Consider the following 27,351-nt stretch of genomic DNA (forward strand, 5'->3'; position numbering starts at 1 on the left):
TTACATTTTCAGTGTGAGCGATATACCTTGGAAACTGGCAAACACTATAAATCAAGGCCTGATTTATTATTTTATGGATTATAGACTTGAGAGAAAATGTGAATAACATTAAATTTAAGTATGTCATTATATATATGTACATATATACATTATATATGCATATATATACATGTATAAGTATGTGTGTGTATATATATATATATGTATATATATACTTAGGGGAGAGTCGGTGGTGAAACATTAACATCACTGGTCAGATGGAATCTCAGGGGTCAGCTAGTCTAACACCCATCCAAATTCTCCTCCTCCTCCTTCACTACACTGTCCATCCTGTATGGAGTAAGTAGACACCATTCCCACCTCACTACCTGTAGAATGCTGCATCCTATTCTCTGGTCTCTCTGGGTTCCCCATGTATAGTTTAGACCCATCTTCCCTAATCTATACTTTTGGAGATGCTTAACTATGTATTTGAATGCCAAGTCTCTATGAGACAACCCGTTCACAGTGCCTTGAATATCCTTTGAAAAAGATGATTTTTAAAATAATAGGTGAAAAACCTCTATTTGAGATGACAAAATTAATGGAAATGAAATGATAATTCAAAATTAGAAACATATGACCAAGTGCTCTTTACATAAATTGGTCATCAGATCCTTATTAAAGAAAGTTGGTGCAACGATTACCTTTCTCCCCTTACTTGTTTCTCATTTTAACTGTGTTGGACTTTTTATGCCGCAAATTTTGAAATTTATGTAATCAAAAACTGTCCATTTTATCTTGAATGATCCTTTCTATACTTTGTTTAGTCATAAACTCTTTCACTATCTATATTTAGCAAAGGTACTTCTTTCCTTACTTCTCTAATTTGTTTTATGATATGCCCTTCTATCTCTATGTTATATATTTATTTGGAGCTAATCTTGGTGTGTTGTATGAGATTCTGACCTAAACCTAATTTCTGACAAGTTGCTTTATAGTTTTCTCAAAAGATTTTGTCAAATATTAAGTTCTTAACCCAGTAGATGGGGTCTTTGGGTTTATCCAAAACTATGGTACTATATTTATTTGGTTTTGTATGTTGTATACCTAATCTGTACTAATGACTCACTTCTCTATTTTTAAACTAGTTTAAACAAGTAGTTTTGATGATAACTGCTTTGTAATGTAGTCTGAAGTTCGTTATTGCTAGGGTTTTCGGATTTTATGTCAACAATCAGCCAACCACAGGCACTCCTCAGAAGCAAACAGAGGAGGCTTCTCTGATGGTGCAGATAGGTCTTGGCATAAGGAAGGCACAAATACTTCTCTGAGTTCCCTACTGGTGAAAGCCTTAGGGGCATAGTACAATGAGGTAGCTGGAGTGACATACAATTCTTTGCTTGGGTGAATACTCTTAAAACCCCTCAACTGAATGTGACACCTGAGGAATCTTTCTCCTCATTTTAGAATTTTTCTGCTTCTATTTGGTGTACCATAAGACATTTAAGTCACTGTATCACTGCTAAGCAAAAATCAGCTTCCACTACCTTCTGAAATGAAACAATTTTAGTGAAACTGTATAGTGAAAAATAGAATTCCATGCATCAAATTACTGTGATTTCTTATAAGGCAGGAGTTCTACTTTACATTGGGACTGTTACAAGATCTCCTAAGTTTGGTTTCATCTCCTACATTAGAATAAGAAACTCCACTGATGAATACCTCCTTTTACGTTAAGAGGACCAGGTTATAGACAAGGTCTTTGACACAGTTTTTCCTTTTAACATGAGAATCCCTCTCCTCTCTCTTCAAGTCTCAGCACCTAATCAACATTTGTCTTGATCATCAGACAGTATCAAAGACTGGACATACATCCTAGCACCCATTCCCCTTGACATCAGTCATCTATTTAACACCAGAGACTGCTCTCCAGAGCACTCTCTGCCTTCAACCATGGGGAGATAATATGTGTCTTCAGTGTAGAGAGCTGATCTCATAGCCAGGAAGACTCTGGTTCCAGTTCTGCTTCTGGTTATGTGACCCTGGGCAAGGGTCTAAGCCACATTCTAAGACTAAGTTGCAGAAAAGGCACCCAACTACACTGGTTAGAGGCATTTCTTCATCCAGGATTTCAACTGTACCAATGAAGCCACAGTCCCAGTGCTTATTTCCTATCCTAACTCTCATGCGCGCGCTTGCGCACACACACACACACACACACACACACACACACACACACACACACACACACACACACACACACACTTACTTTCCAGCCAGTATTCTATCTCCTGAGTCTGTGCCTTTTTGCAAGCTGATTTACCCCATACTTAGCCTACTGTTGTTCCTGAACCGTACTACAACCCCTGCTTCCCTCAAAGCTTGGTTCAAGTGACATCTCCTTCAGGAACTTCGGAAAATCCCTTTGTCTCTAATTTGTATTTAATTTTCTACAAACGTGTTGTTTCTTCGCAGTAGAATGAAAGAGTGAGATTAGGGTTTGTCCTCTCTTCGTTTTTATATCTTCAGTGACTAGCACAGGGCTCAACATGTAGTAAAAGCTTAATTAATGGCTGCTGAATGAATGAATGAAACTAATTTTTCTCTCTTTGGGATTTTCATTCCAGCTACTAAAGTTATGACAATAATAATAAACAATAGGAAAAAAATTGGCAAATTCTGGGCACCAGACCAGGTTTCCAGTTGTATAAAATTAAGACAATGGAGGCAGTTACTATTACTATATTATACAGAAACAGGCTACAAACATTTATAGAACACAATTGGTGGATTTGTCAAAAGTACTGAGGCAAGCATGTCGATAGAAGTATACCAGTATAAAAATAAATGTCCTTTGAGCACCAAGAATGGTTTCCCTTATACTGAATATTTTTAAGGATCTAGAGATTCTGATCAGGTTGGTATTCATTCTAGAGATGCTAATTTTGAAAACTGAAAGATCCTGATCTCAAACAAGGAGGAGTATAACAAACTTCTAAAGTCAGCCTTGACATGAACTCTTGCGGACCATCATTCTTCTTTACGTCTGAAGATGGTGTGGTTGCAGCTGTTGCCAGTGATTATTATCTGAGAAGGCAGGGAGGGTCCGTTCTTGGACATTCCCCTGCTGCTCTCAGGAGCTGTCATAGGAGATGCAGAGGCATCCCTGGAGAGGACTTCAACGCATTTTAGGCTGCTCTGATCCTGGGATGGGATTGGGGAGAGCAGAGGTACTTTATTATGTAGACTCTGACTAATGGGCACTGAGAAGAAATAAATTAGTGCTGATGGTGGAGGCAGTGACCAAAATAGAATGGAGACCACAGCATAGTATATGAGCAAAGAGTGCATGGTAGCAGTGATTGAAAGGTTGGTGGTTCAGTGGATAGAGTGCCAGGCCTGGAGTCAGGAAGACTCATCTTGATGAGTTCAAATCTGGCCTCAAACACTTATTAGCTGTGTGATCCCAGACAAATCATTTAACCCTATTTGCCTTAGTTTCCTTATCCGTAAAATGAGCTGTAGAAGAAAATGGCAAACTACCCCAGTATCTTTGCCAAGAAAACCCCAAAATGGGGGTTTGGAAGAGGGTTTAGACTTGTTCTGTTCATTTTCAGAGGGCAGAAATAGAAACAATGGGTAGAAATTGCTACAGATTCTGGCTCCAGGTAAGTCAAGATTTACTAACAGTTAAAGGTGTCTAAAGATGGAGTGGACATCTTCCAAGGGTGTAGTGGGCTCCCTATTTCTGGTTTGTTTTTGGTTTTGGAGGCAATCCAGTTAAAAGACTTGCCCAGGGTCAGCTACTAAGTGTCTGAGGCTGGATTCCAGGGTCCTCTTCACTCCAGGGCCAGTGCTCTATCTATTGTGTCACTTAGCTGCCTCTGGGCTCCCTATTCCTGGAGATCTCCAAGAGGTGACTACAGACCTTGTCATGAAAGTTGAAGAGGGAATTCTTGTTCAGGGAGAGGTCGAACTAAATGACCTCTGAGGTCTCTTCCAAGCCTGAGATTCTATGACTCAATAAGACTTTAAAAATTAGATGCTAGACTTTGAATTACTGGCTTGTGGATAGGACCATGCCTTTGCCTTGACTCTAGCATTCTTTGTGTCCCCTGGCATATATATTACCCAGGCCATGGTCCAAGATCATGCTATGTAGTAGCATATGTATGCAAACTGCTATCCTTTTCATTTTCATTCATTACTATGTAAGCCACTCATAGGAAAATGGGCCAGAAGTTACTATTTGTGGTCTATACAGTAACCCAAAGACAGGAAGATCTGGCCAGGAAAATGGTGACCATTATGCATATGGAGGTTTGAGTCTCCTGTTCATAAATAAGAGTCTATGTCTGTTTGGATTTTTTTGTGACTCTCCTAAAATCCTAAATGGTTATATTGCTACATTCTCCCAAACACAGGGAAATAAAAAAAAAAAAAACCCAACAAAACTCTCAGGGATGTTCCTGTGCTGCCTGTACTCTGCATAGGGCATATGTTCTTGTCTCATCCCTGGTAGTTTTGAAGTTTCCTATTTTCTGACACTGCCCAAGGGGAAAAAGGAGAGATAGTTTCTCCCCCCAAAGAGAGTCCCTGGGGCTTCTGGTTTTTTACTACTCTCTAGAGGTTACCCTTTTATCCTAGTGCATCCACTGTAGGCCACATGGGGACATGTCACATCCACAAACTTTGCTTTAGGGTAAAGGAAGTTGGTGGTACAAACTATATACAGGTGAATTGTCTCAAAAGTACTTCTAAGGGATGTTTCCTTTTCTGACTGAAGTACAAACATGTTAGATAGTCTTTTCTTCATGCCTTGTTTCTACCAGTGGGCTACCACATATCTGCACCACATAATGATTGCTACGAGTGCTCTAACCTTTAGGCATTATATAAACATGAGCAATTACTACTGTAACCTTCTTTCCCCTCTCACTCCTCCCTCATGAAATCCTCCTCTTCCTTTGAGGGCCACACCAGGTGCAGCCTTCTCCAAGAAGGCTTCTCTGATCTACTCACCTGAAAAGGATCTATCCCTTCTCAAATTTCTCAGCGCACTTTGTCTGTACCTTTTCACTTGTATTCATCACATTTCTCCACTGCCACTCCCATCCCTCTACAACTAGATTGTAAAAACTCATGCTGTTCCGATCTATCTACCTTGTCCCCTCCGCAACAGTGCTTCACATAAAGTAGATGTTCAATAAACATTTCTTGGATTGAATTAGTCTGTTTCTACCTTGCTGTTGCTCCCACCTTCTCTCCAGGGCTCTGGCCAAGGTTCCTCATGTCCATTCTCTTTGCTCTTCCCAAGTCATCATAATTCCTTGCAGCCTCTCTTATCTCCATTTATATTTTCATGATGCAAATGTACTTTAAAACTAATTCCAAATAACTTCTGCTACAACTTTCAAAATACTTAGGAACTCCATTTATATTTTAATACTTCCATCTCTCTGACTGGAAGGTAACTTTCAGTTTATCAGTTAAGTCTTGAGAGCCTGATTAGTCTTTCCTGGTTCTTTATATTGAGAGATGATGAAAGGACCTTCTTGATTCAGTAAAAGAAAGTAACACACTGTTTAACAACCTCACTTGACATTTTTGGGAATAAAGTCCAAGTTTTCAGTGCCTGTAGTAATTCCCACTGTCACTGCCCCTCCATCAGAAGATAATACTACATCTCTTTTTATTGTTTTCCCTTCTTATGCCCAAATATTGAAGGGAAGGAGAAGGAACAGGGTGAAGAAAAGGTAGAGAGAGTCTTAGAGCTCACACCTCATCCAACCAAAGTGCCCTTTTGTGTCCCCAGAGACACTTAGTACAGGGTGGTGGTTTCTATTTAAAGGCCAGAGTGATTGGTCTCATTAGTTTACTTTCTCTCCCTATTTTAGGGATCTAGTCATACCATAGAATTTAGCAAGCTTGGAGCCTCCAGTCTAGTTAAGAAATCTTTTACCTTCCCTACTCACTGAGTAGACACAGGTCTTTCTGCTGTGTAGTATACTCTGAAAAAAAAAATCTGCTAGTCACTGCATTGCCTCTTCTTACCTAGTCTTTCAAAGCAAACTTTCAGGAAGCAATATATCATTTGTAGACAAAACTTATTCTAAGAGTACAAACAGCAAATTTTTAAAACAAAGTTTTAAAAGAAAGAGCAGGAAACTCCCCAAAAGTAGACTATGCCAGTTTGCCAGGCAATAATGAAATGAGAAGGAGGAAGTAGAAAATGTATACATTCACCAAGTTCCAGGGTAAGGCAGACACAGGTAAAGACCAAGTTATGTTCAGGCAGATCACTCCTTAAGCATATCAGTGAGTCAGACAAGGCTCCAACTGTTCACCATTATAGCCAATCCACTGTAGTACTGCCTTTCACTTATGATTGACTCCCACTGCTGGTGAGTGTCTGTAGCCCTGGAGATCTCTCTGAGGAGCTCCAATGTTCCCAGATTCCCCTGTCCCACTTAGCTGCCATCTCTGGTGATTCTTCAGTTTCTTCTTCCAGATAGAAAAAGTGCTCTTCCTAAGTAGCCCCAGTTGCCTATATGGTATTAAACTAGAATGGAAACTTCTAGAAGGGAATAACAGTTTGGAAAGTGGCCTAGAAGACAAGCTTGGAGTGGGTCTTGGAGTGGGACAAGCCTGCCTACTGTCCCTACTGCAGCATAGGACAGAAGGTGTGTTCTTGTGGCTGAGTGACCACTGGCCTCAGCACCTGAAGGGGGTTTGAACAGCATTTCTCTAAAGTGATTGCCTCTCAAGGAACAACAGAAAGGAGGGTCCATATTGGAAGGAGAAAAGGCAAGAAAGGCAAGCAAATGGAAAAGTGGCCATCCTTTCAAACACAAATTGCATGATTGTATTTCCAAATGAAATGCCGAAGACATGAAATCTGGTGAAAATTGTTCTTTCCTTAAAAATATCAAAAGCTAATATTTTGCAGACGGATTTCAAGAGGGCCATGCTTGGACAGCAGAGCTGGGCACTGTGCTGTCCAAAGTAAACACACCTGATCTGGATTTGGTCAGAGTCACAAGACCAAACAAGTGGCCAGAGAATTATTGGAGGAATTCAAAGATTGCTCTTCACCAGTCTTAACCTGAAATGGTTTTGCTCTTGGTAGTTTGTGTGAGTGTGGAGGGGTGTGCTGGGTAGAGAACAGAGCTGACAAACGAGCAGACTTTATTTATTGATTGATTAATTAATTTATTTTGGGGCCCTTCCTGCAATTTCATTAATATAAAGCACTCCTGCTATGGAAATTCCTTTTACCAGTGCAAACCTATAACTTGTTTGTAACTTTTAATCAGGGACACTGACATGCTTGACTTCCCCAATGCCACAAAATAGGATGTCTCCTTTACTTCCAGGCAGGCCTTTTATCTACTACACTCAGATTATTTCAAATGGATTTGAAATTAGTCTGGGATTGCAGATTTGTCCATTCGTTCACTGCCTTTTTCCCTTAAAGTAATAGGTGCAAATTTCCAAGCAACAGTCTGCTCTCCTTAAAGTAATGGGTACAAATGAAGAAGAAATACCTGTGATGTTAAGATCATCACTGGGAATTTTGCCACAGATTTCAATGGGGCTCTGGGTAAAAAGGGGTCTGAGAAAGGGACTTCTTGCATCACAAATCCTCAGAAACTTGCTCTTTACTGGTTTTGGGTTGACAGCTTAGTGTCATCCCCATTCCCAGACCATAATTGAGAAAGGTAAGGGCTCTTTAGAAGAAACTGATGAGTTTTAACTTAGGAAATTGTTTGTTCCACTCAGACAATGAGCTAGAAAGAACAAACCAGGGCCACTGTCCCCAACCTCACAGCACTATTTAGACATTTTCATAGGGACAAGAAAAGCAGCTTCTCTTCAGAATGGCAAACTCAGCACTAGCTAATTAATCTTCATTATTTTTGCTTATAGAAAAGCAGTTTTTTCTACTTGCAGCATTTAATACACTTAAGGTTTCCCTCAGTTCATCCCCTGAAAACGAAATAAAGAAGATACAGGGTATATTAAATTTGGCGGGGGGTGGGGGAGGGGCTCATTGCCTAATTTTTATCAGACTCAATGACTGATTCTTTAAAGGCTCAATGCCTAATAAATACTTGCTGAATTCTTATGGCCCTGAGCATGTAGATCAGGGCTTGTTTTCCTGGTCTATCATCCAAGTAAGGTAGGAGCCTCCCCCAACCCCCTCCTTACCTCAACCTTGCAATGAAGAGACATCATCAGATTGGGATTAGGGCTGCCTGGATTTAGGATTATATGGGGACAGGAATATAATTTGGTCATCGATTCAATTAGATGGCTACTGAGGTCCCCTGTAATTCTCAAATTTTGTGATTCTATGACTAGGTTCTGTGTGATGGGGATACGTAGTTTCTTACTGTTTTCAGTTTCTCCAGAAATTAAGAATAACCATTTACTGCTGCATATTCCTAGGTTGCTTATGAATTCTGGGTCATTCAGCACTATGTATTCTAATGATCAAAGAGTTAATCACCAATTTTCATTTGGTTCAATGGCAAAGGTCAGGGAAGTATAAAGGGACAGGTAATCCTGTCACCCTTTCTTCCTCCCCCAGGAAATCAGTTTTAGGGTTGACATACTAGTTTCTTTTGAGGGGGAAAAACTGTTGGTTTCAGGAGTGGATGAGCAGCACCCTGAGGGCAGGGCTCCAGGTCTGTTTCAATCACTCTGCTTGGTACCTAGTATGGTGGCTCATCCTAGAACAGTAAACCTTCAATAAAAGGTTGCCATTTTAAGAAACAGGAGAGTGCTGGCAAGGGCAAGGCAGTCTTGCTGGAAAGCTGCTATATTGAGAAAGACTGATGGATAAACAAACTATCCTTAAGCTGAACAGAGATAAACTATAATTTCTGCTATCCATTTTGTTCAAATTTCCTGAGGGTTTTTTTTTTTTCAGCTGACCAGCTGCAAAAGATTTTACTGGTTTGACCAGTAAAGTGACAGATATGTTTATTGTGATAAAATCCCCCAAAAAGGAATTCTAAGAAATTAAGAATTGTTTTCAACATTGTATAAATTCACTGAAGAGGCCCTCACTAGGTAGTCTACACTTTTTTTTTTATTTGAGTGAAGGACCATGGATTCAGAGATGAAACCCAAAGATTCCACTCCAAGTACTAAGGAAGCCATATTTTGCCTTGTATTCTAATAATCTAGGCATATATTTTATCTGTTCTACTAGAAAGACTTAAAGGAAGGACAGATAGTGGATGCCCCACAGCACCTAGTACAGAGACATTCAGTAAATGCTAGTCAAAAGAATGACAGAGTAAACTACTGGCCCCATATTGCAGCTCTTTCTCCAATACTTTTGACAACAGCATTTTTTTTCCCACCCTCTACTCTCCTTCCCTCATTGGCTATGCTGAGCTTGGGAGAAGCCACATGGTTCAGACTCCAGAACCTGTCTAAAATAATTCATCACAGCTTGACTGCTTTCACCAAGTGTGCATCAGATTATGGTTTGAGGGGAAAATTCTTTCCTTTACCAAAGTCTTATTTCGGAAAGACCCATTCTGGCATCTCTGCATTGTCTATCTTCTTTCTCCACTAGATTGTTGTTAGAAGACTATGATTAGTTTGCTGTCCTACATGTTCGAAGATATGACTGACAGTGATCCCTCTCAGGGTGTGTAGTCAGAACTCAAATGATTGACCCATAATCCCCATTTCTTCTCTATCACATGGATTAACTGTGCTTTATCTTCCCATTTCACCCAGACTACGTGCCAATCTTGACAACACTTGACACCCCATACACACTTGGACTCCATTACTGATGACTGAGATGTTGTACTTAGATTCCTATGTCCCCTGCTGTGTCTGCTGTACCAGTTCCCAATCTTTGATCACTCACTTCCATCATCGCTTTCTTAGCTCCTGTTCCTGCTCCTGCTAGAGAAGACTCAGAAATAACTATGTCCTCCTGAGCTGCTAAAAATTCATGTTAGCTCTCTTCATCGAGGACCTTGCTGGTATTGTCTGGCAATACTTTCATGCATCATCACCATAACTACCACCACCATCAACTTTTTGCTGTTTTATATTCCAGGGCTTCCAGGCAACTTGCTAAATGTCCTCTTATCATTCATTAATTTTCTAATGACTTCATTATGCTAGTTGTCCCTATCTTGTGACCTAAGATCAGAAATCTTACCCAGAAACTATCTGGTCAAACCATCTCATTTTACAGGTAAGGAAACTGAGGCTTAGAGAGGTTAAATGATTTAACCTTTATTTAGTCACATAGCTAGTGTATTCTTGACTAAGTTTCAAATCCTGCTTCTGAAACTTCCTCGCTATGTGACTCTGGGCAAACTACGCAACCTTGCCGGGAACTCCTTGAAGGCAGGGGCTATTTTTTGCTTCATTTTGTATCCCTAGAGCTTAGCATAGTTCCTGGCACACAGTAGGTGCTTAATAAATGTTGACCAATTGATGAGTCTTAGTCCAGAGATGTCTTCCCTTCATAGGTGTTTTTGCCTTCTGCTTGTAAGCTGCAAGTCTAAGGAAGATAACCCACAAATATGTCCACATGAGCACATTTGGCAAGTTTTCTGGAGGTCCACACTCGTGGAACACCAACAGAAAGCTGGCTTCCCTAGATTCAATTTTGTCACATGTCTGAGCCAACAAAGATTTTCCCTTTCCCTTGAGGTGTATCCATGGCAAAGGCGGGGACCTCATCACTTATTCCTGGCACTGGCAGCATCTTTCCTGTTCTTTACTGGCTCTTTCCCTTCTGCCTTCAAAAACATACTGGTCTATAAAATATTTTGCTTGAGCTTGTTGCTGTCATGAGCTAGAAGCCCATTTCTCTCTTGACATTCATGTTAACCTTCTCAAGTGAGTATTCTGTACCTACTGCCTCCCTTTCCACTTGACTCACTTTCCATGTTCACCAACCGGTAATTTGGCTTCAATCCCCAGTACTCTGATGAAATACTCTCTAGCAGATGACCAATGACATCTTTATTTAACAAGTGTTTATTAAATGCCTACAATGTGGAGGGCACTGTGATAGGTGATGGGGATACAGAGAGATGCTTCAAAAACAATCCCTGTTCTCAAAAAGCTTACATTCTAAAGGGGAAAGATAACAGGAAAATACATAAATGCACAATAGTTTGAAGAGGAAGAGAACATTAAAAGCTAGGGGGTTCAATAAAGGCATCATGAAGGAAGTAGCATCTGAGCTGAGCCTTGAAGGAAGCTAAAGATTCCAAGAGACAGAGTGGGGCAGGAGTGAACTACAGGCACAGCAGGGTGGTGGTGGTGGTGAGGAAAGATGGAAGATGGAATGCCAAGTTTAGGGAAAAGAAAGGAGGTCAGTTTAATTGGAATGTAGGGAGTAAGGTGAAATAAGCTTGAAAAAGTAGGCTGGAGCCAGATTGTGAAAGGCTTAAAATGCTGAAATCAGGAGTCTATATCAGAGGCAACAGGGAGTAACTGAAGTTTCCTGAGTGGGTGAAGTAACATGGTCAGATACCTGTACTTCAGAAAGATTATTTTGGTAGTTATATGGAAAATGGATTGGAGAAACTGGAAACAGGGAAACAATTTGGGAGGCTATTACCTCAGTGAGAGGGGATGAGCACCTGAACTAGGATAATAATTATGTGAGTAGAGAGAGAAGGGTAAAGATATGAGATATTTTGTAAGTACTATTCTCGGAAGTCATGTAGTCTTCTTTCTAGTTAAAAAAACAACTGTATAATTAATTCTCAGTTAAAACATGTTTTATCCAACGAAAATTATTAATCTCAGACTGGTTGTTCATCATTAGCTGTGGTAGAATATAAGCATTTTACTAGTGATACATCAGTATTTAATGAATCAGTGATCTCATTTCTTTCTGCCAGTGTAGATTGAAACTCATCTGTGCCTTCTTATTACAGGCAGTGCTTGTCCACGTTTTCCCATAAATACTTCACAGGGGAAATCATCTGGTTCTTTCAACATTTTTGTGGATACTAGGGCAGCAAAGAGGCCCATACATCTGGTGTCCTTCACTCTTGTTACACGCGGAGCCCACCTCCTTTTTGGGACATCCACGTCCTTAATGCCCTTCATGCCACTTCTTGACATGTCACCACACAGTGCAGTTTATTTCCACATAAGAAAAACCAAGTGGACAAAAAAATGCCTGCTGCCCAGATTATGACATGCTATGCTAAATGCTATTGCCAAACTCACTGGCTTTTTCTCCATCCTTCTTTTTTATTGCTCAGTAGTTTTTGACACCAGTGACTGATTTCTATCCTTTTGGAAACTATTTCCTCCTTTGACTTCCATGACACTGCTCTATACAGGTTATCCTATCAGTCAGTCAGTAAACATTTATTAAGCACCTACTATGCATTAGATGCTATGCTAAACCTAGGGATACCAAAACAAAAAAGATAGTCCCTGCCTTCAAGGAATTTATAGTCTAATTCTAATTGGATTCAATTTCTCTTCCCTCACTGGCTCCTCTACTCAGTACCCTAACTTAAGATATGTTATGTTAGAGTTGTGTGTGTAGGCAGTTGGTGTTAAGTGACCTGCCCAGGATCTCAGAGCTAATAAGTGTCTGATATCAGATTTAAACTCAGGTCTTCCTGACTCCAGAGCTGGTGCTCTATCCGCTATGCCACCTAGCTGCCCCAAGATAAGGTTATGTTATGTAGGGGATGAGATACATTATGCCACCCTCATAATACTCCATAGATAATAACACCTTTTTAGAAGAAAAAGGGTTGTTGTGAGGATCAAATGAGATAATATTTGCAAAAGCACTTAACACAGTGCCAGGCACATAGGAGGCACTACATAAAGGCTCTCCCTTTTTCTGGTATAGCTATAAACACAAATAGACACTTGGTAAATATTTGGGAATCAAATGATAGGTCTGTAACACCTGCTGCTCTTGGTGACTCTGGCTCCCAGGCTGACCACAAGTCTACACTTGGACACACCAGAGGGTTCCTATTCCAGTCAGCTAGTCCCTAAGTTATCCCTACCTGCCCCCAGCTCTAGCTTACTGCTTGTTAACCAGATTTCATGCTGACGATGCTATGTAAAAGTTTCTCTGCCCATAGTTATCTCATCTGAGCCTGCTCCATGACTTGCCCAAGAACCTACTGCCATCCATCCTCCTCTACACCTTGCCTGTCTCCTTGGTGCTGCACATACATGGTCCTTGCTCATAACATCCGTACTGTGCTGTAGATTGCCCATGTTTTATCAATTCCCATTCTTGAATCCCATATCCCCATAGAGCAGTCCTATACCCACCTGAAGGGGACCATGAATACCTCAGCATAGGGTTCTAATCTCACTCTCAAGTTTCACCCAACCCAGCCCTACTTGGAAATTGTGCTGCTGTGCCTGAAGAAGTGTATTTTTAGACAGGCTTATATAAGCTGTGGTGCAGACTGGGTATTAGAGTGCAAGTTTCCTGCCAGAGTCATGTTACTTACTGTGTGACACCAGCAATAAACTGAGGCTGTCCCCACCCTAGGGCAGTGTGTCCTGCTGAATAGTAGTCACACACTTCTTGGGTTTAACTGTGGTTTCCAGTAGCCAGGCCCATTTGATGTTTAAAGAAAATGGACAACGGGAGAGGCAAAATGGATTGCTAACCCAAATCACCCAATATGCTCCAGACCATTGACAAAATCTGTCCCCTAGAGACAGAAAGGACAGCAGGATTATTCTCCCTCATAATTAGGGTAAAAACAATGAAATGCACTTCCTATTTAGAGCTGCAGCCAAGAACTGAGAGGAAACCATAGCCAGATTCTTTTCCCCCCTTCCCCACCCTAGGCTATTCAGGAAGGTTAAAAAAAACCCACAGCTTTTTGCCTCTGGTGTTTAAAGATAACTTACTTTCTATACTAGTGCATAGATGGCCTTTGGCATTGATGGATTACATTAAAATATACTTCCATCTGTCCCCTTTTTACCTTATCCAGGGGATTTCATGTACTATATAGAAGCTGACACATTTCTGCTGAGTTACTCTGTTCTGTAGATAACAGTATATATTGGCAAAGTGCTTTGAAATCCTTGGATGGAAAGCAGCATGTCAAAGGAAGGAATTTTTCTTCCTTTTTTTCTTCTTTGCACATTTCCCCTAGAATGTGCTTGGAATATATATGGAGTCACCTACAGGCCTGAACTGGCTCTATGATATAGTAGAAGAATTTGATTTTAAAACATTTTATTAAAACTAAATATAGTGCTATCCTTCAGTGGGCCCCTACACTCACTACACACCAAGCACGAAAATCCCAATTTCCCTTTGCTTCACAACAATTCACTATTCGTACGTTTTATTTTAATTCAATTTGCCACAATAAGAAGCCAAGTTTCTTAGGAAACTGCAATGGGTGATTTGATAAGTTAGTTTCATTGAATTGATCTCTTGTCTCTGAGAGTTGTCATCATGTTTGCCATGGTAGGTAGGTACCTCAGGTTCAACTTTACGTGAGAACAACCTGGACAAAACCAAAGCCTGCTTTCTGTGGCCTTATCTACAATATCAAGCACAGAAAGTTGTGAAAAATAGAATGACCCTATCCACCACCAGCTTGTCTTTACTAAAAAACAAAGAAAAAAAAACCCTGGGATCATCTGAATTATCTATTGGAGAGTTAAAACACCACCAAGGTTAGAAAACCACCCAAAGTGGTCAACTGAACTCAAGGCAATTCTCAAACAGATGATTCCCTCACGTTTTATTTGTAAGTATTTTTCTCTTTTTTCGGTGGTGGGACAAACCAGCACATGGAAATGAGTTAAAGGCATAAGACATCATGACTTAAAACTAGTTTGTTGCAGTTTATGCTGCAGCCTGATTTTTAACAGTTCTAACTCAAGAAATGCTCAGCCCTTTAAATGCTTTTCTTTAGCACTGTTCTCTAATGTTGCTCTGCTTTTTATGCCTGACAGTCTTTGGGACCACTGCACAGATCCTCATCATAGTCCCTATACCTGAGGCCTCACTTAGTGCTGCTGTCTTTACCTGAATTCTGCCTGGCACCAAGTGGACCTTGAGTGGGGTACAGTGGAATGAATAAAGAATTTTGAGCCAGGAAATATGAATTTCAGTCCTAGCTTGGGCACTAAACAGCTATGGGATATGATACAAAGTCATACACTTGCTCTGGCCCTCATTTTCTTCATTCCTCATGAGGTTGTTGGACTCGATACTCTGAAGTTTATTTTAGGTCTAACAATCTATGATTCCCCATGTCTTTTGTTGTCTGCCTTGACGTATTTCCCTTGAGTAGCTACTCCTAGCTTCAAGGTTTTTTTAGATGACTACTCTGTGACCAAGTAACATTCTCCTTATTGCCCTTAAAATCCTCCAACTTCTATCCAACCATAGTTTTATCTGATCTCCACACAATGACATCAAAATATTTTATCACTTCCATGAATTCATAAAACTATTTGCATAGGTCATGATAGTATAATACATATCTCAGTGAAAGGCCTGCAGTGTCAGTGTCACCCAATTTTCTGTAAAGCAAATGACAATGCAAATAAATGTGGTGTGGGAAGAGAAACCAAAGATATCTCAGCATGTCAGCTGCTCCCTCCTTTACTTCAAGATCAAGACCTAAACCATCCCAGATAAATGGTGACTTCCCAGAGATGCAGTCTTGCTAAATTGTCTTTTAGTAGTTAGTGTCAGAGGTTAATTGAATTTTGTGAAAGAATTTTTTTTTTTGGATCAACAATTTCCTTAACATAGTTTAAACTAATATCTTAATTTTTGCCTCTGTGTAAAGGTGAAAAGCAATTGTTTTGTGTCCTCTGTATGTAATACCATTTTATATAACTGAAAAGAGTTATTAAGTTAATGGTCAGATGGAATGAACTTTAAAGAAGGAGAAAATGAGTAGTCAAATTGCAAAAAAGAGGTTCTAGAAACCTCATCTGAGCACTGAGCAAGAAAGTATACTGACTCTTTTGGTTGTGAGACGGGCATATGAAGCCAGTAGTGGCCATTACTGAGGGAATGACAAGAGAGAGGATACCTTGAGGGAAAAGTCAACCTTTACTTAATACCAGAATATGGAGGAGCATGAAAAGAAGTAAGGATGGTGGGAAGTTTGTTAACAATACAGTGCGAGTTCCAAAAGGCATAACAGAAGGTAGGGAAAAGGAGCCCTATGGACTGATTCAGACTGCAATGAAGGTTTAGGTAGAGGGGAGAAGGACTGAAATCATGGAAGTGAGACGAACAGGAGGCAGAAATTCATCTATGGTGAAGTGACAAAGTCATTTTTCAATCTACGATCCTTGACTCATGCTGACCCCACCAAGGTATAGATACCCTATGATACCCTGCCTGAAAGCCAGTCATCTGCACCTCCCTTTCTCTTTATATTCTCTTTGACTTGTTGTTCATAACATTTTCTCCTTGAGTTGGGAGTTTGGGGATTTGACTATGATATTCTTGTCAGTTTTCCTCCTAGAATCCCTTTCAGGTGGTGATTGGTAGATTTTTTTTCTATTTCTACTTTCCCCTCTTGATCTAACACTTCAGGACAATTTTCTTTTAATTATTTCTTATATTATTATATCAAGATTCTTTCTTACAATTGTAGCTTTCAGGTAGTCCAATTATTCTTATGTATCCTTTTCTTGATCTGCTCTCCAGACCAATTGTTTTTCTTATGAGATGTTTTACATCCTCTTATATTTTTTTTTTATTCTTCATGTTTTGTTTTATTATTGTTTTGGTCTTTTATAACATTGCCCAGTTCTAATTTTCAAGGAGTCATTTTCTTTCTTAAGATTCTGGATCTGGGGTGGAGCCAACATGGCAGAGTAGAAAGATACACATACTCTAGCTCTTCCCCTGCAGCCCAGAAAATTCCTGTAAAAAAGGAATCTAAACAAATTCTAGATCACCAAAAACCACAAAACAACAGAGTGAAAGAGATTTCCAGTGCAAGGTAGCCTGGAAGGATGACAGGAAAGGTCTATTATACTGGGTGCAGAGTAAACCACAGCCCACAGAGCCCAGCCCAGCCTTGGCCATGTGGCACTGGCAGGAACAGGACCAGAACAGGCCTGGGGGCAAAATCCCTAGCAGCTGCAGCAGTTCTCAGATCCTTCAACTCATAAATGCTAAAGACAACTTCAAAGGTCAATCAAAAAGCTTTTTCACCTGGGTGAGAAGAGAGCAGGGCCCTCCCCTAGCCCCAGCCCCAGGTGGTGGAAGCAGTGGAGGTGGCAGCTGTGGCAGCACTAGCATCCATTTTTGGAGCCCTAGGTCTAAAGCCTCTGAGGAAATTGAGCCACTGATCTGGGTCTCAGTCCTGAGTGGCAGTCTGGAGCTAAGGAAGAGTGCTGGCTGGTGTGGTGGAGCTGGTGGAGGCTCTGGAAAGGGAACTCTAGTAGGAGATCCTAGACAGAAAAGTTTTGGTAGCTCCCAGACCAGAGGGCAGGCCAGGAGAGGAGTAAACACCTCTCCCTTGATGGAGCCACCTTGGAGGAACTGAGAACTTACAGGTCCCTGGACTGTATACCCCTCTTGACAAAGGACTGAAAAGTCAAGTAAGTGGCTAGGAAAATGCCTAAGAAAGGGAAAAAAAAAAATAAAACTATAGAGGGTTACTTTCTTGGTGAACAGGTATTTTCTTCCATCCTTTCAGATGAGGAGGAACAATGTTTATCATCAGAAGCCTCCAAAATAAACACGAAATGGTCTGAGGCCATGGAAGAGCTCAAAAAGTTTTCTGAAAATCAAGTGAGAGAAGTGGAGGAAAAATTGGGAAGAGAAATGAGAGCAATGGATGAAAATCATGAAAAGTGAGTCAACAGCTTGCTAAAGGAGACCCGAAAATATGCTGAAGAAAATAACACCTCTAAAAATAGGCTAACTCAATTGGCAAAAGAAGTCCAAAAAGCCAATGAGGGGAAGAATGCTTTAAAAAGCAGAATTAGTCAAATGGAAAAGGAGGTTCAAAAGCTCACTGAAGAAAATAGTTCTTTAAAAATTAGAATGGAGCAGATGAAACTAATGACTTTATGAGAAACCAAGAAATTACAAAACAAAACCAAAAGAATGAAAAAATGGAAGACAATGTGAAATATCTCATTGGAAAAATAACTGATGTGGAAAATAAATCCAAGAGAGACAATTTAAAAATTATGGGACTATATGAAAGTTATGATCAAAAAAAGACCCTAGACATTATCTTTCATGAAATTATCAAGGAAAACTGCCCTGATATTCTAAAACCAGAGTGCAAAATAAATATTGAAAGAATCCACCAATCACCTCTTGAAAGAGATCCATAAAGAGAAACTCCTAGGAATATTGTAACCAAATTCCAGAGTTCCCAGGTCAAGGAGAAAATATTGCAAGCAGCTAGAAAGACACAATTTGAGTACTGTGGAAACACAGTCAAGAGATAACATAAGATCTAGCAGCTTCTACATTAAGAAGTTGGAATATGATATTCCAGAAGTCAAAGGAATTAGAATTAAAACCAAGAATCACTTACCCAGCAAAACTGAGTATAATACTTCAGGGGAAAAAATGCTCATTCAATGAAATAGAGGACTTGCAAGCATTTTTGATGAAAAGACCTGAGCTGAATAGAAAATTTGACTTTCAAGCACAAGAATCAAGAGAAGCATGAAAAGGTAAACAGGAAAGAGAAATCATAAGGGACTTACCAAAGTTGAACTGTTTACATTCCTACATGGAAAGATAGTATTTGTAACTCTTGAAACTTTTCTCAGTATCCAGGTAGTTGAAGGGATTAAACACACACACACACACACACACACACACACACACACACACACATACATATAAAAATAAAATTAAGGGGTGAGAGAGGCATATATTGGGAGGAGAAAGGAGAAATGGAATGGGACAAATTATCTCTCATAAAAGACGCAAGAAAAGCTTTTTCAATGGAGGGGAAAAGGGAGGAAGTGAGAGGGAAAAAGTGAAGCTTACTCTCATCACATTTGCCTTAAGGAAGGAATAACATGCACACTCAATCTGGTATGAAAACTTATCTTACACTACAGGAAAGTAGGGAAAAGGAGGATAAGTAGGGTGGGGGGGGGGTGATGGAAACGAGGGCAAATGGGAGGAGGGAGCAATTAGAAGTAAACACTTTTGGGGAGGGACAAGGTCAAAAGAGAGAATAGCATAAATAGGGGGCAGGATAGGATGGAGGGAAATATAGTTAGTCTTACACAACATGACTATTATGGAAGTCTTTTGCATAACTACACATGTGTAGCCTATATTGAATTGCTTGTCTTCTCAGTGGGGATGGGTAGGGAGGGAGGAAGGAAGAGAAGTTGGAACTCAAAGTTTTAGGAACAAATGTTGAGAATTGTTTTTGCATACAACTGGGAAATAAGAAATACAGGTAATGGGGTATAGAAATTTATCTTGCCCTACAAGACAAGAAAGAAGAAGGGGATAAGTGAAGGGAGGGGTGTTAGAAGAGAGGGCAGATTGGGGGAAGGGGTAATCAGAATGCATGGTGTTTTGGGGTAGGGGGAGGAGAGAGATGGAGAAAAAATTTGGAACTCATAATTTTGTGGGAATGAAAATTGAAAACTAAAAATAAGTAAATAAACATTAAAAAGGAAAGATTCCAGATCTCCTATTCCAGTTGGTTGACTTTCTTTTCATCATGTTACATTTCTTGGATTGTTATTTTTTTAGAAAAAAATTTTCTCTCAATCTCTCTCATTTGTTTTTCAAAGTCTTTTAAAGTTCTTCTATGGATTCTTCTTGGGCAGGTGATCATTTGACATTACTTGTTGTGATAGGAGAGGCTTTTTTTGCTTCAGTATTCTCCTCTGAAGATGAATCCCTGATTTCTCTATTCCCATTTTTCTAGTTGGGTTCTTTCTCCTTTAACTGCTCTTTTTAAAAAATTTATAGCAGCTTATTATTATAATCATCTCTAGTCCTGCAGCATGGCGGATGGTGCTTCTGGCCTCTGGTTCTCCTTCAGTTCTCCTGCCTGGCCTGAAACAGAAACCAAGATCTCTACCTCCACAACAAGCAGTGTCCCCTTCCCACTGCTTCTGCATCACTGGATCTGTTCTGGTTCCTTCTCGCCCAAGGTCACATCTCAGTAGCACAGCTGGGCCTGGCATCCCTTTTCAGGAGAGGTTCCCTCACTCTTCCTGGGATCAGATGTCCAACTCTTAACACTGTCCAGAAGGTGAAAATTCCTGTGGCTGGGGCTGAGGCTACCTCCCAACCCAGCTAGCCTCAGGATTTGCCATTTATTGTTTCAGAGGAACTAGCCTGGAGGTGTTTACACTTCATAGGGACCAAACCTTGGATCTGGGGTTTTTCCTCAGATCTTCCCCAGTTGTCTCAGGAGGACCACTGTTCTGCCCCCATTCCTGTTTATTTTTACCCACTCTATGTTTGCCCTGAGGTGCTATTTTGTTTTGTTTATGGGGGAATCTGGAGAGTTTAGAATTTCTTTTCTGCCATCTTCCCAGATTTCTCCCCTATATTCTCTTTTAAGTGGAGAGATGAATATGGGTTTGTATGCCTTGCCAAAAGCATTCAGATGGCTTCTGGACATCATCACTATGACATGATATTGAACAAGAGCAAACTTGCAAAGGATATGAAGGAAAGTTAATTTTAAAGGGAGTTCAAGCTAAGGAAAAATACACAAATGTGTCCATTTGACACATCAGTAAACCATACTGATGAAGGCCCAGTCTAGAGAAGATATTTTTCCAAATTCCAATATTCCAGAGAGAAATAAAAGAAAAAAAGCATTGTTTGTTTTAATGTTTTGGGTTGGATTTTTTTCCCTCTTTGGAATTTAGAATCAAAGTCAGGAAATCTTGCTTGGTTTTATAACCTTCCTCTTAATTACTAGCTGCTCTCATCCAGAAGTGGGCCCCCAGGATGGTGCAAGGCCTTGAGATCATACCAGATGAGTACTGGTCAAAGGAGCTAGGGAAGTTTAGACTTGTGGACCAAGTGCTCAGGAAGAATGATAGCCCTCTCTAAATACTGGCAGGGCTGTCATGTGAAAGAGGAATTAGACTTATTTTATTTATCCTCAAAATACAGAATTAGGAACAATGACTTAAAGTTGTAGAGGCAGACGTAGGCATGATGTAAAGCAAAGCTTCCTAACCATGAACTATCCCAAAGAGCAAAGAGCTGCATTGACAGGGAGTGAGCTTTAAACAAAAGCTAGATGACCACTTTGAGATATGCCGTAAAGGGATTCTTGTTCACATATGGCCTAGACTAGATGACCTCCAATGATGTTTCTAATTCTAAGTCTTGATGATATTTCTACCCAACAGCCTTGCCTAACTGTTGCCAAAGAGGTTACTGCCACTGGTAGAAACACCAAGGCTAGAACCTGTGTCAGTGAAACCAAATGCAGGTAGCTTGTTCTACCCTAATACTCCCAAACTACTCATGAAACCTATTCCTCTTCCTTTCCCTTGCCATACTGGCTTCTCTGGCCCTCTTAACTTAGATTATTACTAGAAGGCACATGTATGAATATGCACAAAACATAGTTTGTGTCATATAAGGCAGAGTTATCTGTGTAATTACTCTACAGCTACATGGACCAGTTTTATCCATGACTTATACAATATCTCATGGCACCTGGGAATGAATCAAAAAAGGCAGCAAATCTAGATAGCAATTTCAAGGGAAAAAAATCAACTGAGCTAAAATAGTGTTAGCAGCTTGAATCCTAATATGTTTGGCTGATTTGGTATAATCTTGACATGGTTGAGAAAAGCAGATTTAATTTCCTTGGATAATGCCAGTGTTACCAACATTGGAAACCTCCACAGGCTCACTCCCATTGTAAACTCCATGGCATTCTTTCTGCTCTGTGCAGGACATAGAGACAGGATGTGTGGCCATCCCAGGCCGGAGCTGAGTCACCATCCCACGCACAGCAATCTTACCTCCCTAAAACTGTCTGAATGAATAAAGACACATATTAGAGCAATTCTGCCAGTGGGTCTGGAACGCTTCCCATATGGTCACCCGGCCTTTCCTCTCAGTTCCTTAGAGGATTAAATGATTCTGGATCTATTAAAGGGAAAAGATGACTCTTTGGGGACAGCAAACTCCACTTGACCTAATTTTTCCTTAGGAAAAATATTCCCAGAAATGGTATAAATATCTTTGGAAACCAAACTTTTTGAGTGATTCCCTAGAATTCTGCATATTTATGTCCCCTTTTATGTACTCTTGAGGATAAATGTGTTGTCTTAATATATAGGGTATCTTTAAGAGATAGGCTGCAGGTTAAACAGTTTTACTACCCCCTCTCCATCCCCCCCAGAAGTGGAGATGGGATGACACTAATTCATCTACACTAGTTTGCCTGGACCCTTTTGTGACCCATAGTACAGGTCTATCATATGGGTGGCCAACAATGTAATGACTGGGAACAGAAGGAAACACATCATGGTCTCGGCTTCGTTAGCACAACGTACCATCAACTGAAATCAATGATTACCCTCTGCTTGTGTAGCATACCATTAAACTCAACATTAATACAACTCTTAAGTTATCACATTAGCAAAACTAATTGCATCATTTGTCTACATTCTGGAGAATCTGCCTTTTTGTGTCCTAGCAAAGTAGAACATATTCCTGAATTTTGGAGAATGTGTCTTTAAGCCACTCTACTCAGAGCTCCATCCCACAATTTAATTGGCCTTATATAATAATACATTTCATTAAACAATACACTTAATTTGCAAATTAGAAGCAGCTTTTTCTGATTTACAGATTATTGGACTTCTCAAAGAATCAAATCTTTTTTTGCCTTTTAATATATTTTATTCTCCTCCCCCACCAATTACATGTTAAAAGTTAAAATGCTTTTTTAAAAAACATTTTTAAGATAAGGTTTTGAGTTTCCAATTCTATCTCTCCCTTCTTCGTTCCCTTCCCTCCTTTCTGAAATGGTAAGCAGTCAGATATAGCTTGTACATGTGCAATCAGGTCAAACATTTCCATATTAGTCATTTTGTTCAAGAAGAATCAAATAAAAGAAAAAGAATGAAAGGAAGAAAGTGGAAAATAGCTGGTTCAGCCCATATTCAAACAATATCAGTTCATTCTGTGGAGGTGGACAGTATGCTTCATTATTGGTCCTCAAAGAACCAAATCTTGGTCTATTTTATCAATAACTCCTCACGTTGGCATGGGGCATTATACTTGGTAATTTCACCCACATAATCTTAGTTTTATCCCCAACAACTCTGGGCGGGAAGGGGGAGGATGACCAGATATTCCCATCACTTTGTTATTGCCTTGATGGAGGCCATTTCCTCTCCTATAAGCTAGGATAGTTCTGGACCAGTTGGACCCATCATAGAAGTGCTTGGCACACACAAAATCCCTATATACCCACATAAGGCTCAGAGAGGTTAAGAGGTTTATTTTTGCACCATACCAATGTCACCCACCGCACCAATCCAGTCCTTTAAAGGACTCCTTTCTTCCTGAAGGAGCTGCAACACAGCTTAATGCCCAGGACCTGGTTCAACAAAAGTTCAGCTTGCCTTTCCTTGACGTACCCACACACTTGCACCCCTACAATAGCTTTTGCTGGTCGGGATCTCTTCTAGGTTCTCAGGAATGGAATGCTTTTGCACATAGCATTTTTCTGACTACCTTGGGGCCTGGAGACTGTTGAGTAGGATGTCAGACTTGAAGGGGTTTAGTTGCCATCATGTGGTTCACTCATATCTGAGGGCTTTGATGCCTGAGAGTCAGGAAAAATAACTCATGCTTCCCAGAGCAAAATTAATTCAATGTGTTCTTGGGGCTTCCTAGCAATGTTACAGTAAGACAACTGTATTGCTTGGTAGGGCATTTGTTCCACCAGAAAATCTAAAGGACAGAATCACCTTGTTTATATCTAGTTCTCCTTTTCCTTGTGGGATAACAGGAACTTAGAGAGTAAAAAGCTGTTAAATTCATAGTGTATCCCTAACACTACTCTGGAGCATATGAATAACATGGGTAGCAGGTAATGGGGAGAAAAGTTTCCTTTTTGCAAGTCTGTCTATGGATGTATGTATCTGTTGTATTCATTCACTGTATGAAAGGTAGCATTTTTCTTTTTGAAAAAAAAAGATATGAAGGCATACTTTTATCACAGTTGCCTTTAGACTCACTCTGTTCATAGTTTTCTAATGACATTTAGCCCAAGGGTGAAGAGTTCTGTGTCAGCAATTTGTGTTACCAGCCAGTTAAGAATGTTTTCTTCTGGGTCTGATTCTACCATTGAGCTACTGAATGGCCCAGAGCAATGCCCACCTTCATGTGCCAAAGCACCTGAAAATATGCCATGGGCAGGATGAAGCAGCTCTGGGACATTATAAAATGCTGGCAAAGCACTTGAAAATATTTAATAAAAACAAATTTTGGATTGTAAGATCAAAATTAGGAGCAATGAAGTTAAATATAAGAAAAAAGAAACCAAATGCTATAATGCAGACGATTTAAAATCAACTTTTACCACATCCAGCTTATCTAGAGTGAGGGTACTAGAGCACAGGAAATAAGATTGCTGAAGCATTTGCTGTCTGAAAGCCAATGGCTGCTGAGAGGGGTATGTAATATTCATGGTACTGGAAGAGTCTTTGTAAAGTTGCCTACCTCAGCAAGAGCAGTTAAAAAACTAAGGCTATGTTCATTTGGGATTATATCATAGCTTGATCTTCACCAAGAAAATAGCTTAACAGAATATAATAATCTTCTTACCAATTTTGCTTCTCACTTCATTTATACTTTCTCCTAAGGCCTTTGCTTCAGAAAATCTAGAAAAAAATAAAGCCAACATTTTATTATATTTTTCTCATTCTTAGTTAAGAGGTACAAAACACATAATTTGTATTAATTAATTGCATTGAACAGTACACATTTTTACTCTTCTGTATAGCCCTACAATATAATAAACATATTGTTTTGAAATACTGTAACTTTGTGATATGAATACATTTAGAAGGGAATCCCTGGGCCAGTGTTAATAAATGTAGTTTTCTCTATATGATTTTTTAGTGTTTTTAGGCTTAGAGAATCTATTTCCAAGAACTCATGGAAAAACAAATCTTTTCTGGGCCAGTCTTTTTAGTCTAGTAGACTCTTAGGGGCAGCTAGGTGGTGCAGTGGATAGAGCACCAGTGCAGGAGTCAGGAGGACCTGAGTTCAAATCTCACCTCAGACACTTGACACTCACTAGCTGTGTGACCTTGGGCAAGTCACTTAACCCCAATTGCCTCATCCTGGGTCATCTCCAGTCATCCTGATGAATATCTGGTCCCTGGATTCAGATGGCTCTGGAGGAGAAGTGAGGCTGGTGACCTGCACAGCCCTCCCTCCCTCAAAACAAAGTCAAGTGCAAGTCATGTCATCATTTCTCTGATGGCATGGTCTTCTTCAGCAATGAAGGATGGACACATACACAGTAGACTCTTAGTGGAACTCCAATCTGCAATGTCTAATATTTGTTTTTCTTTGATTTTGTGACTAAGTGACTAAATGCATTAAGCAAGCAGTATTCAGCTCAGTCTTCCCAAATATAATACTTTGATTTTTTATTGTCATTTTTTAAGTTCCGTGGGCTACATACAGTACGAGTGTAAAGTTATGGGGATATTATCAATCAATCATATGATCACAAGATTATATCTCTTAGGGCTAGGGCCAATAATTATTCATGGGGCACCTTGTTCCAGTCAATCAATCATCAACCAATCAAAAAGGATAATCAATCAATCAGCAAATAGCTATAATATGCTAGTCAGTATTCTAGGTGCTGGGGATACAATCCTAAAAATGAAACACCTCCTGCTCTCGGGAAGCTTACAATCTAGTGGGCCATGTGTCCAGATACATGTCAGAAACTATGATGTATTCAGAAAAAAATCTTGACATCCTTCCTTATCTTCACATTGGGAAGACTAATATACTTAGTATAATCAATGAACCCTACGAGATTAAATAAATATGTGGCATAGGCTTTAAATGCTCTAAGAGGTATGATGGGGTAAGATACATTAAGGAAGTCATGGGAGAGGGAAGACTCGATTTGAACAGTGAAAAGAGGAAAGAGGAGAGGAAAGAGGAGAACATTCCAGAAAGAAGGACCATGAATGAAAGGCCACAACATGTACGTAAGTCCTGGAGTATGTAAGTCCTATTCTACGATGAGAGAAATACTATGGGAAACATATTGTTGTTGTGTGTCCAGCTGAGTTCAGTTAGGTCTTTTATTGAGGAGCAGGCACTTTGGCTAAAGTTTGGAGCACAGTTTCTGGAAGGCCCATACCATCTTTAATATATTGCTCCAATAATGAAGTGGTCCTTCTGAGGGCAATGGACTTGATGTCTCTGGGAAGAGAGAAGCACAAAAGGTGAGCAGCTCCTAGTTCTACAGTGAGAGGTGAGAAACCTCTCCCACCATCACACTGGAGAAGCCTCTGAAGTATTAAAGGAAGCCTGGAGGCAGACGTCTACCACAATACAGCCCAGGGGAAATCCTTATCTCACTTCTCATTCTGACCATTTCTGCAGTGGCCAGGATGGGAGCTCCTGGCCCCTGAGTTTGGAGTGTGCCCAACAGGACATGAGGGGAATAGGCTTAGTAGTTAACTCACTTCAAAGGGTTCTCTAGTGCCAGGTCTGGTGGAAGTTGCTAGAGGAAGCCACAAAGTCTATTTTGGGCTCCCTTCTGCAGTGCTAGCACAAAGCTAAAAAAGAGCGTGCCCACTGGAGAGGTGTGGTCTGAGGCCATTTTCCCTAGTTCTTGGAGGCTGTTGTCTCTCCAGGCCACTCCACCCACATGCCTCTCAAGCCTGGTGGCCAGAGCAGAATCTAGGGCAAAGAGAAGCCCACAAAGAGAGGTCTTTCTCCCAAGGGGGAAAAGAAGGGGAAGGAGAGAAAAGGATATAATGAAGAGAATGAGAAAGATAAGTGTGAAAATGTGAATGGAAGGCCTCTCCTGATGGCCCCCAAATCCTTATTTCTCTTCCTCTTTCACTCTTGGCTCTCAGGAAAGAGACTTTCAAAGAGGAAGAAAGGCCAAGAGAAGCAAAAATGTCTTAGGGGACAGGTGAGAAGATTCTGGTTCCAGAACCAGTTCTGCTATTTACTTGCTCTCTGACCTTCCCTTCTCTACCCTCAGTTTTTTTTCTTATCAAGTAAGGTGTGTGTGCTAAATAAACTAAGGTTCTGTGGTTCTCAGTCAATATTAAAGGGCATTCTTTATGGCAGAAATTGAAGTACCTGAGTAATGTGACTCCTGATACACTTCAAGGCAG

At 40.2% G+C, this 27,351-nt stretch overlaps 1 protein-coding gene across 3 annotated transcripts in view; it reads right to left on the minus strand.

Annotated features, from left to right (window-relative positions):
• Positions 1-27,351, minus strand: part of KIF6 (kinesin family member 6) — a 504,404-nt gene that overhangs the window by 93,086 nt on the left and 383,967 nt on the right. For all 3 annotated transcript variants that reach the window (XM_072642001.1, XM_072642002.1, XM_072642000.1), the window contains one exon: positions 24,794-24,849. In XM_072642001.1, the coding sequence (XP_072498102.1) occupies positions 24,794-24,849 (56 nt within the window). The remainder of the gene's footprint in view (positions 1-24,793; positions 24,850-27,351) is intronic.

Source organism: Notamacropus eugenii, chromosome 2 (assembly GCF_028372415.1).
Source record: "Notamacropus eugenii isolate mMacEug1 chromosome 2, mMacEug1.pri_v2, whole genome shotgun sequence".
In the NCBI taxonomy this organism is placed as follows: Eukaryota; Metazoa; Chordata; class Mammalia; order Diprotodontia; family Macropodidae; genus Notamacropus; species Notamacropus eugenii.